Source organism: Salmo salar, chromosome 22 (assembly GCF_965601325.2).
Source record: "Salmo salar chromosome 22, fSalSal1, whole genome shotgun sequence".
NCBI classification, from domain to species: Eukaryota; Metazoa; Chordata; class Actinopteri; order Salmoniformes; family Salmonidae; genus Salmo; species Salmo salar.
This window is the reverse complement of record NC_138312.1, coordinates 62,233,763-62,246,279: the sequence shown is the minus strand read 5'-3', so window position 1 is coordinate 62,246,279 and position 12,517 is coordinate 62,233,763. Positions and strand designations below refer to the sequence as shown.

Here is a 12,517-nt window from a genome sequence, read left to right as displayed (position 1 = left end):
AAACCTGTCTTGTGAAATAAATTTTAAAAAAACGACCATCTGGCTGTTTCCACCCCTGGACTCGGGGCGGGTACCTACAGGCAGCTATGTATTAGTTACTAGCACCATTACCAGTCCTGAACTTGGTCTGATGACACAGCCAGCCTGTGTCAACCTAGCCAGCATCGATTCCTACCGCTAGTTTACACTTGCACTGGGGTCTGACAGATTTCCTGTTCCGATTAAAACACAGCAGAGTCGATGCAAGATAGTATATGGCTTGAGAAATGTGTTGTACTCCAAAATGGTCTTATTATCCCAACTGTTACACTGAGAAGATTGAACAACTGCTCGAAAAAAAATAATTATCGCAGTTTTTCCAATCTTGTCATCCTTGTATTGGAGGTAGGTTTTTCCCCTAGCCATATCTCGCTCTTGTTTTAATTTAAACAGGAAGTCTGTCTGACCCCAGTGCAGCTGTTAACAAGCGTAGGATCGGAATCTTAATTCTGTCAAGTGTCAACGCTGCGTTTCCTGCCCTCATTTCTGACTAAATACTCAGCTAGCTAGCTAGCTTGACTTCAGGTCCATCTGCGTTAGTTTCCCGACCCCGAAGGTGTTTTATCGTTTGGTTCGTTACTTTGATCGGGCGCCAAGGGATGGCGTTTTTGGAGAAACAGTCCCCGGGAAGGGTGCTGTTGGATGACACGGTGGCCCTTACAGCACTGATCGAGGCTAGCCAAAATCTACAATCTCACACGGTGAGTCTTGTTCGACCAGGCAAGGGGACAAGCTGAGGAAGTAGTTAGCTAGCTAATTTATCACGGTGAAGGTTAACAAACTTCTATTTATGGTGTCAGACCGTTTTTTTCCCCTCTATAAACCAGTGTCGTTGTTGGTCTCTTAATTAACATTAACGGTTGTTTACCGCTTGTGTACGACGTGTTTGGAAAGTGTTTATCCACCAGTTCGTTGTAAAAACGGCTGCCATCGACTCGTGTGTTGACATTTTTTGACAGTCAGCTGGATAGTTTAGCTCAGCTGCTAACTACTTAGCCATTTTACTGAAGCTAGTTTAGCTCAGCTGCTAACTACTTAGCCATTTTACTCAGCTGCTAACTACTAAGCCATTTTACTCAAGCTAGTTTAGCTCAGCTGCTAACTACTTAGCCATTTTACTCAAGCTAGTTTAGCTCAGCTGCTAACTACTTAGCCATTTTACTCAAGCTAGTTTAGCTCAGCTGCTAACTACTTAGCCATTTTACTCAAGCTAGTTTAGCTCAGCTGCTAACTACTTAGCCATTTTACTCATGCTAGTTTAGCTCAGCTGCTAACTACTTAGCCATTTTACTCAAGCTAGTTTAGCTCAGGGGTGTATTCATTACGGAAATCGCTTACCGTTTTTATTAAGAACCAAACAGAGTGAAACGAGCAAACGTTTAACTCAACCTAACATTTTTTTTCCTTTTTTTTCTTGTCTTTTTAAACAATGACAGCTGTTTAGTTAGAGCCTAATAAAAATGTAATGTATCGTTTTATGGGGCCTTTTGCTAAATAGTCTGACAGTTTGATGATTGTTCGTGTGTCATTCCAGTTGCCAGAGTTGGGTTTATACAGTCACAGTTGAGTCTTTCACAATAAACACTGCTAAACTGTGGAAATAACTATACTGGTAGACCAAATGCCACATATTGATGATACAATTGTATTGGGTAAAGTCAGGGTGAAATGATAGCCATGTAGGCTACCTTAAGTTAACTAGATAATATGGATTTGAATCAGGGCCGTCGTGCACCCCAAAAATCATTTTTTGGGGGCATAAAGTACGTGAGAATGGCTGGGTACTTAAAAGGGCCTCATTAGTAATAAACTCTTATCTACTTTTCCAGAATCAGATTAACTTGTGGATAGCATATATATATATATATATATATATATATATATATATATATATATATATATATATATATATATATATATATATATATATATATTTTTATTGATCATTTTTCAAAGACCAATCTAGAGCCATAATCATTGTTTAATCTTTTTCTGCTTATCTTAGTGTACCAAGTGAGCAGAGGAGGCTGGTGGGAAGAGCTATAGGAGGACTGCCGCATTGCAATGGCTGGAATGGAATGTGTCAAACATATGGAAACCACATTTGACACCAGTTCCATTTAATACGAGCCTGTCCTATAGCCCCACCCACCAGCCTCCTCTGCTCTTGAGCTGTCTCTATCCTCCTGACTGGTGTTTTAAAAAATATATATAAACAAACATCTGGATAAAATAAACTTTCTCTTCATCGCTGCTAAAAATCTGGGTAGAATAAACTGTTTCTATGCTTCTCTGTTTAAAATCTGGGTAAAAGATGGAAAGGAATGTGAGTCTTTATTCAGTACATCAAGTTATTGCTTGCTTTTCTAAAGTCTACCAACCTTGCCAGCTAATATAGTTAAGCAAGCTAGCTACTCTGAGTTGATTAGAAACATCTCTGGGCTAGCTAAAGCAATAACTAGATGCTTTAGCAGGCAGGTGCCCTCTATGGGCATGACCTATCTGATATAAATTGAATGTCAAGAAAATGAGACTTGGTTATACACTCGGGTGTCGTTGTTTTAAACTGGGATGTACCACAGTTTGCTGCCAGCCTGACTGTATCAACTTTAGCACATTGAACAATAATGTTTATGTGAGTGGCATATAGCTTAGGCTCAGTGGTGTTTAAGTGGCCTGCAGTAGATTATCCTGGTAAGGTTTAAACCGGACCTTTGGACCCTTGGCTTGTGTTATTCCAGCTACTGTACTACCATGTCACCCAGTCAGACCTTAGTCTGTGTCCCAAATGACACCCTATATAGTACCCTACTTTTGTCCAGGGCCTTATGGGGATCTGGTCAAAAGTAGTGCACTACGTAGGGAATAGGATGCCATTTTGAGACGCATCCACAGTACTACCCTCTCAGGCCTATAGTGTTAGCCTTCAGCTGTAGTGAATGATTTGGGGGAACGCTGTTTGAATACTAGGTATCAGAGTAGAAGTGCTGATCTAGGATCAGGTCTCCCCTCTCCATGTAATCTTCTTTGTTATGATCTGAAAGGCAACACTGATCTTAGATCCTGCACGCCTACTGCTCGACGAATATGTCCCTGGTTAACTAAATATATGCAGTGAAACATGCATATTATCATAGAACATTGTGACTGGAGTGAAACGGTTGAAGGATTGCTGACCACTGTGTCCTCTCCTATAGAAACAGCACTACTAGAACAGTCTGCCATGTTCCCGAGAGGCTTTACCTCTTCTAGTATTTCTTGTTCTATGTCGTCTCCTTTTTATCCCTGTCTTCTGTGTTTTTGAGTGTGGGAGTAACTTCATCACGGAGGAATCACATGAGACGGGCGTGACGAGGAGACGACAGCAAGTTGATCTCAGTTAACCATGCCTCACATAAAGCAGGGAAAGTTAGCCCGGATCCTAACACAATCCTTCCGTTTCGTAATGAAGTTTGATGAAGTGAAAAATATTCATAATAATTTCATGATGGATCCAGGCTAGGAGAAAGTAGGCCTTATCAATAATCATTTCTAATAATAATATTTTTCATCGCTGCTAGAAAAGTCGGCCATCAGTTCAGTAAGGCTTTGTCTCCAGGAGGAGCTTTTAGTGAAGGACTGACTGGATCAAGCTTTTAGTGAAGGACTGACTGGATCAAGCTTTTAGTGAAGGACTGACTGGATCAAGCTTTTAGTGAAGGACTGACTGGATCAAGCTTTTAGTGAAGGACTGACTGGATCAAGCTTTTAGTGAAGGACTGACTGGATCAAGCTTTTAGTGAAGGACTGACTGGATCAAGCTTTTAGTGAAGGACTGACTGGATCAAGCTTTTAGTGAACGACTGACTGGATCAAGCTTTTAGTGAAGGACTGACTGGATCAAGCTTTTAGTGAAGGACTGACTTTATGGATGAATTTGCTGTTTGTTTTGGTTGTGTGTTAGATTATTACAATATAAATTAATGGTAAATTAGCTATTGTGTCATTTTGGATTCACTTTTATTGTAAATGAGAATAGAATATGTTTCATAACATGTCTACATTAATGTGGATGCTCTCATGATTACGGATAATCCTGAATGACGTGTGAATAATGATGCTTTAGAAAGTTAGAGACGCACAAATATCATACTACCCCCAACGATGCTAACCTTCCCTGTTATTGTAATGGTGAGAGGTTAGCATGTCTTGGGGGTATGATATAAAATGCTAACCTTCCCTGTTATTGTAATGGTGAGAGGTTAGCATGTCTTGGGGGTATGATATAAAATGCTAACCTCCCCTGTTATTGTAATGGTGAGAGGTTAGCATGTCTTGGGGGTTATGATATAAAATGCTAACCTCCCCTGTTATTGTAATGGTGAGAGGTTAGCATGTCTTGGGGGTATGATATAAAATGCTAACCTCCCCTGTTATTGTAATGGTGAGAGGTTAGCATGTCTTGGGGGTTATGATATAAAATGCTAACCTCCCCTGTTATTGTAATGGTGAGAGGTTAGCATGTCTTGGGGGTACGATATAAAATGCTAACCTCCCCTGTTATTGTAATGGTGAGAGGTTAGCATGTCTTGGGGGTATGATATAAAATGCTAACCTCCCCTGTTATTGTAATGGTGAGAGGTTAGCATGTCTTGGGGGTATGATATAAAATGCTAACCTTCCCTGTTATTGTAATGGTGAGAGGTTAGCATGTCTTGGGGGTATGATATAAAATGCTAACCTCCCCTGTTATTGTAATGGTGAGAGGTTAGCATGTCTACTGTGTATGATATAAAATGCTAACCTCCCCTGTTATTGTAATGGTGAGAGGTTAGCATGTCTTGGGGGTACGATATAAAATGCTAACCTTCCCTGTTATTGAAATGGTGAGAGGTTAGCATGTCTTGGGGGTATGATATAAAATGCTAAACTCCCCTGTTATTGTAATGGTGAGAGGTTAGCATGTCTTGGGGGTATGATATTTGTGCTGGCGTACAGAGCCAAAACAAAAACACGTGTGTCACTGTCCCAGTACTGTTGGAGCTCTGTGTGTGTATATATATATATATACATACAGTTGAAGTCGGAAGTTTACATCCACTTAGGTTGGAGTCATTAAAACTCGTTTTTCAACCACTCCACAAATTTCTTGTTAACAAACTATAGTTTTGCCAAGTCGGTTAGGACATCTACTTTGTGTATGACACAAGTCATTTTTCCAACAATTGTTTATAGACAGATTATTTCACTGTATGACAATTCCAGTGGGTCAGAAGTTTACATACACTAAGTTGACTGTGCCTTTAAACAGCTTGGAAAATTCCAGAAAATGATGACATAGCTTTAGAAGCTTCTGATTGGCTAATTGACATCATTTGAGTCAATTGGAGGTGTACCCGTGGATGTATTTCAAGGCCTACCTTCAAACTCAGTGCCTCTTTGCTTGACATCATGGGAAAATGAAAAGAAATCAGCCAAAACCTCAGAAAAAAAAATTGTAGACCTCCACAAGTCTGGTTCATCCTTAGGAGCAATTTCCAAACACCTGAAGGTAACACGTTCACCTGTACAAACAATAGTACGCAAGTATAAACACCATGGGACCACGCCACCGTCATACCGCTCAGGAAGGAGACGTATTCTGTCTCCTAGAGATGAATGTACTTTGGTGCGAAAAGTGCAAATCAATCCCAGAACAGCAGCAAAGGACCTTGTGAAGATGCTGGAGGACACAGGTACAAAAGTATCTATATCCACAGTAAAACGAGTCCTATATCGACATAACCTGAAAGGCCGCTCAGCAAGGAAAAAGCCACTGCTCCAAAACCGCCATAAAAAATCCAGACTACGGTTTGCAACTGTACATGGGGACAAAGATCGTACTTTTTGGAGAAATGTCCTCCCCCAACTTATTGTGGGAAGCTTGTGGAAGGCTACCTGAAACATTTGACCGAAGTTAAACAATTTAATGGCAATGATACCAAATACTAATTGAGCGTATGTAAACTTCTGACCCACTGGGAATGTGATGAAAGAAATAAAAGCTGAAATAAATCACTCTCTCTACTATTATTCTAACATTTCACATTCTTAAAATAAAGTGGTGATCCTAACTGACCTAAGACAAGGAATTTTTTACTAGGATTAAATGTCAGGAATTGTGAAACTGAGTTTAAATGTATTTGGCTACGGTGTATGTACATTTCTGACTTAAAACTATCATATATATATAAAAAAAAATTAAAAAATCTAGGCTTTACATATGAGATGAATAGCTATGATAAGTCCCATCACATGTAATCATATCCCGTCCCTTTTTCATTTCCTGTCCAGGAATACATAATCCGTGTACAGAGGGGTGTTTCTACAGAAAACAGTTGGCAGGTAAATAACAATCTATTTTTAGCCTACTTAAACCTCAACCTTACCTCAACTATCTGCCTCAATTATACTCTTTCTTCTTCAACATAACACATCTTCATGTTGTACTGAAAATAAGATTAGAAATCTATTTTTACCTTTTTTTTAACTGAGCTCTCTCAACCTCAAGAAAGAAGCCTTTCGTTGTTTTTTTTCCCCCCACAATACAACCTGATTCTTATTGTTGCAGGTCATAAAGCGATACAGCGACTTTGATATGCTGAATAGCAGTTTGTTGGTAAGTACAAAAAGGTCACAAGTGCCTTTTCCCGCACTACATCTGTCTGCGTCCCAAAATGGCACCCTATTCCCTACATAGCTCACTACTTTGGACCAGCACCCTATGGGAATGGGGTGCCATTTGGGAAGCAAACCTTGTGTTTTTATGAACATGATGTGTTCATACTGACTATTCTTTTGGTGGTCGTTACACATCAGGAAGCTGAGGTTTCTGCTGAGGTTTTACAAGCTCATTTCCTGACGATTATTCATTCTGTGAACCCTACATTCCTCTGTGTCAACTCGTTCTTTATCTATCTCATTTTCTCTCCCTCCCACTCATTTTCTCTCCCTCCCACTCATTTTCTCTCTCTCTCCCACTCATTTTCTCTCTCTCCCACTCATTTTCTCTCCCTCCCACTCATTTTCTCTCTCTCTCCCACTCATTTTCTCTCTCTCCCACTCATTTTCTCTCTCTCCCACTCATTTTCTCTCTCTCTCACTCATTTTCTCTCTCTCTCCCACTCATTTTCTCTCTCTCTCACTCATTTTCTCTCTCTCTCTCTCATTTTCTCTCTCTCTCTCACTCATTTTCTCTCTCTCTCCCACTCATTTTCTCTCTCTCTCCCACTCATTTTCTCTCTCTCTCCCACTCATTTTCTCTCTCTCTCCCACCTCTTCCCGCAGGTCTCTGGCGTCAGCCTGCCTCTACCACCTAAGAAGTTGCTAGGTAACATGGACAGGGAGTTCATAGCAGAGAGACAGAGAGGACTACAGGTCTACCTAGACTTTATTACCCAGCATCACATCCTAGCCACCTGTCAACTGGTCAAGAAGTTTCTGGACACCAACAATTACTCTGCCAACTATACAGGTGTGTGAACTGTTAGGGTTGAGGTGTGCGTGTATAACATGGGTGTGATACAGGGTTTTAGGAAAATGTGGTGTTGGACATTAGACCAGCAGCATTTAAACTTATCGTACATTTTGAGAAATGTACCAGACCCATATCCATTTGGGTGTGTAACCTGATTAGGGCCTCCACCCACGGTGCTCAGAATAACACAAATCTAATTTTAGAATATGGTAATTCATATTTTAATAGTACCGGCAAAACCTCAGTCTCAACGTCAACAGTGAAGAGGAAGACTCTGTTGACCTTTTAGGCAGAGTTGCAAATAAAAAGCCATATCTCAGACTGGCCAATAAAAATAAAAGATTAAGATGGGCAAAAGAACACAGACACTGGACAGAGGAACTCTGCCTAGAAGGCCAGCATCCCGGAGTCGCATCTTCACTGTTGACGTTGAGACTGGTGTTTTGTGGGTACTATTTAATGAAGCTGCCAGTTGAGGACTTGTGAGGCGTCTGTTTCTCAAACTAGACACTCTAATGTACTTGTCCTCTTGCTCAGTTGTGCACCGGGGCCTCCCACTACTCTTTCTATTCTGGTTAGAGACAGTTTGTGCTGTTCTGTGAAGGGAGTAGTTCGCAGCGTTGTACCAAATTTTCAGTTTCTTGACAATTTCTCGCATGGACTAGCCATCATTTCTCAGAACAAGAATAGACTGACAAGTTTGAGAAGAAAGTTCTTTGTTTCTGGCCCTTTTTGAGCCTGTAATCGAACCCACAAATGCTGATGCTCCAGATACTCAACTAGTCTAAAAAAGGCCAGTTTTATTGCTTCTTTAATCAGAACAACAGTTTTCAGCTGTGCTAACATAATTGCAAAACGTTTTTCTAATGATCAATTTGCCTTTTTAAATGATAAACTTGGATTAGCTAACACAGTGGTTCTTAAACCCTTTCAGCCTGGGACCCAAATGAGAAATTCTGTTTTCCTGGGACCCAAACAGAGGAAAATATGCAACTATACATAAATATCTGTACATTTCATTGCCGTATGCCTAAAACAAATGCAATATAGACAAAAACAAATAACAATGTAATTAAATATCTATTCATGTTTATTACCCCCTGTTAAAAACACTCTTACATATCTGTCTAGGTTGGGACTGTTGCTGTTAAAATACAATAAATCATTTTCATTCTGAACTGGAGTAAACGAATTGATCACATCACACAGATGAATAACAGAACACACACACACAGGCTTTTTCATAGTTCAAACCTAATTAACCGTACTGATGAAAAAGGATCAGGCTTACTGTACATATTACTGTAGAAATTGTTAAAATAAAGTCTAGGTTGGAACTGTTGCTGTTAAAATACATCTTTTTTTATTTTTTATTATGAACTGGAATAAAATGATTGCTCAAATCACACAGATGTAGACCAGAAAAAAAACACACACACACACAGTCCTAATGAGAGCATGTGTATTCTGGGCTCCGTTTTTGACATTGTAACACTGAGGTGATGCTCAGCCTTGAAACTGTTTCTGTACTTGTTTTTTAAAGTATGTCAGAGTTGAGAACCCTGACTCACATGGGTACGTGGTGCCAAACTGGACCAGAACATCTACTGCTTTCTCAGTCAGGCAGGAGACCACTTCCTGTTGTAGATGGAACAACCCAGAACTGTGTGAGTGGGTTCTCAGGCAGGCAGGAGACCACTTCCTGTTGTAGATGGAACAACCCAGAACTGTGTGAGTGGGTTCTCAGTCAGACAGGAGACCACTTCCTGTTGTAGATGGAACAACCCAGAACTGTGTGAGTGGGTTCTCAGTCAGGCAGGAGACCATTTCCTGTTGTAGATGAACAACCCAGAACTCTGTGAGTGGGTTTACCTCAAAAAAGCATCTTGCTTCAATCAGTTTATTCCAGTTAAGAATAACAATTATTATTGTATTTTTAACAGCAACAGTTCCAGCCTAGACTTGTTTTCAACAATCATTTCTACAGTAAGATGTACAGTAGGCCTGGTCATTTCTACAGTAAGATGTACAGTAGGCCTGGTCATTTCTACAGTAAGATGTACAGTAGGCCTGGTCATTTCTACAGTGAGATGTACAGTAGGCCTGGTCACTCCTACAGTGAGATGTACAGTAGGCCTGGTCACTCCTACAGTGAGATGTACAGTAGGCCTGGTCATTTCTACAGTAAGATGTACAGTAGGCCTGGTCATTTCTACAGTAAGATGTACAGTAGGCCTGGTCATTTCTACAGTGAGATGTACAGTAGGCCTGGTCACTCCTACAGTGAGATGTACAGTAGGCCTGGTCACTCCTACAGTGAGATGTACAGTAGGCCTGGTCATTTCTACAGTGAGATGTACAGTAGGCCTGGTCACTCCTACAGTGAGATGTACAGTAGGCCTGGTCACTCCTACAGTGAGATGTACAGTAGGCCTGGTCACTCCTACAGTGAGATGTACAGTAGGCCTGGTCACTTCTACAGTGAGATGTACAGTAGGCCTGGTCACTCCTACAGTGAGATGTACAGTAGGCCTGGTCACTCCTACAGTGAGATGTACAGTAGGCCTGGTCACTCCTACAGTGAGATGTACAGTAGGCCTGGTCACTCCTACAGTGAGATGTACAGTAGGCCTGGTGGACACTTTTCTTTAAAAAACAAGGACATTTCGAAGTGACCCCAAACTTTTGAACGGTAGTGGTATATTTTGAGTTGATGATAAATTGAGTGATTGTTGTTTTATATGGAAGGTTGTTACACTGAGCCTCATCTTCTCCTCTACAGAAATCGCCTTACAGCAGGTGTCCATGTTCTTCAGGTCGGATCCGAAGTGGGAGGTGGTGGAGCCTTTGAAAGACATTGGTAAGTTTTTTTAAATGATTTTATTTTATTTCATCTTTTTATTTAACTAGGCAAGTCAGTTAAGAACAAATTCTTATTTACAATGACGGATAACCAAAAGGAAAAAGTCCTCCTGCGGAGACGGGGACTTGCATACAAATTTAAATATAGGACAAAACGCACATCACGACGAGAGAGACTACATAAACAGACCTAAGACAACACAACATGGTAGCAACAACACAACATGGTAGCAACAACACAACATGGTACAGACAACAGCACAAAGGGCAAGAAGGTAGAGACAATAATACATCACACAAAGCAGCCACAACTGTCAGTAAGAGTCTCCATGATTGAGTCTTTGAATGAAGAGATGGAGATAAAACTGTCCAGTTTGAGTGTTTGTTGCAGCTCGTTCCAGTCGCTAGCTGCATCGAACTGAAAAGAGGAGCGACCCAGGGATGTGTGTGCTTTGGGGACCTTTAACAGAATGTGACTGGCAGAACGGGTGTTGTATGTGGAGGATGAGGGCTGCAGTAGATATCTCAGATAGGGGGGGAGTGAGGCCTAAGAGGGTTTTATAAATAAGCATAAACCAGTGGGTCTTGCGACGGGTAAACAGAGATGACCAGTTTACAAAAGAGTATAGAGTGCAGTGATGTGTCCTATGAGGAGCATTGGTAGCAAATCTGATGGCCGAATGGTAAAGAACATCTAGCCACTCGAGTATGAGACTGTATCATCTGCATATAAATGGATGAGAGAGCTTCCTACTGCCTGAGCTATGTTGTTGATGTAAATTGAGAAGAGCGTTGGGCCTAGGATCGAGCCTTGGGGTTCTCCCTTGGTGACAGGCAGTGGCTGAGACAGCAGATGTTCTGACTTTACACACTGCACTCTTTGACAGAGGTAGTTAGCAAACCAGGCCAAAGACCCCTCAGAGACACCAATACTCCCACAAGAATGGAACGGTCTACCATATCAAAAGCTTTGGCCAAGTCAATAAAAATAGCAGCAATAAGTAATGTAATAACTTAATAATACAGACATGATAGCATTATAATATGTCTGTAATAACATGATAATAGACATAATAGCGTTGTAATAAGGCTGTAATGACATGGTGATAAAGCGCTAAATATCCTATTAAGGCTGTATAGTAACATTGTAGCGATTTTTATAGAATTAAAGATGATTAAGAAGCCTCAGTATTCTTATATCAGGAGTGATTTTATAAAAGTGGCAGGAGATATAAAATGCCCGCTCCTTCCTGGATGTCTGGTGTTTTCTGCTCTCCGCTGCTTCAGGAGGGGGGGGAAAAAAGGGAACGTGTTATTGTCACGTTACTGCTCTATCATGGGAATGACACACCTGATGCTTACTATTAGTATGGGCAGAACGCCTTCAAGTGCTTTTGTAAATAAAGCGAGATGAATTGATTTCATAATTAAGTGGACTAAATCCCCGGGCGCCCGAAGACGTGGATGTCGATTTTAAGGCAGCCCCCCCCCCCCGCCCCTCTCTGGTTCAGAGGGGTTGAGTTAAATGCGAGAGACACATTTCAGTTGAATACATTCAGTTGTACAACTAAGTATCCCCCTCCTTTCCCTCTAAATTGATTGGTTATGCACCAACTCTGTTGACCATGGAACCTACCATTGTGACTCCGATAAAGCTGTAAGTGGATTGTTAATCAGGAAAATGTCATATTAAAATGAACATGTTTTAAATATTTTTTTATTTTTTTTTATAACCTTTCAGGGTGGAGGATACGGAAGAAATATTTCTTAATCAAAAACAAAGAACAACCCAAGGAACGTCAAGTGTTGAGTTGGGTAAGTCTACTGTTGCTATTTGCTGTTTTACTGTTGGTACTTTAATAAATTATTTTAGAACTTCATTGTCATCTTATATCTGCTTTACAATGCGACGGTACAGAGCGGTAGAATCAAAAAGGTGTTTTATCCTGTAGGTACAACTAGTCAGGCGCTGACTGGTTTTCACTTGCTAGCGACAAGACAATTGTCGTTTTTGGTATCGGCATTTATAGTTCTAAACTAATTCTATCCTGTATTGTGTTTCTATCACCTGAAGGTTTTTGGCTGGTAAAGTATGTGTTACGTTTATGTGGTTTTGTTGCT

General features: G+C 40.7%; 1 protein-coding gene across 1 annotated transcript in view; it reads left to right on the top strand.

The window, feature by feature from the left end:
• The first annotated feature begins 339 nt into the window (after nt 1-339).
• Nucleotides 340-12,517, top strand: part of pxk (PX domain containing serine/threonine kinase) — a 71,644-nt gene continuing 59,466 nt past the window's right edge. Inside the window, exons 1-6 of the mRNA XM_082967748.1 lie at nt 340-740; nt 6,352-6,402; nt 6,629-6,676; nt 7,345-7,531; nt 10,317-10,394; nt 12,138-12,211. Coding sequence (XP_082823874.1) covers nt 639-740; nt 6,352-6,402; nt 6,629-6,676; nt 7,345-7,531; nt 10,317-10,394; nt 12,138-12,211 — 540 coding nt within the window. The 5' untranslated portion in view covers nt 340-638. The remainder of the gene's footprint in view (nt 741-6,351; nt 6,403-6,628; nt 6,677-7,344; nt 7,532-10,316; nt 10,395-12,137; nt 12,212-12,517) is intronic.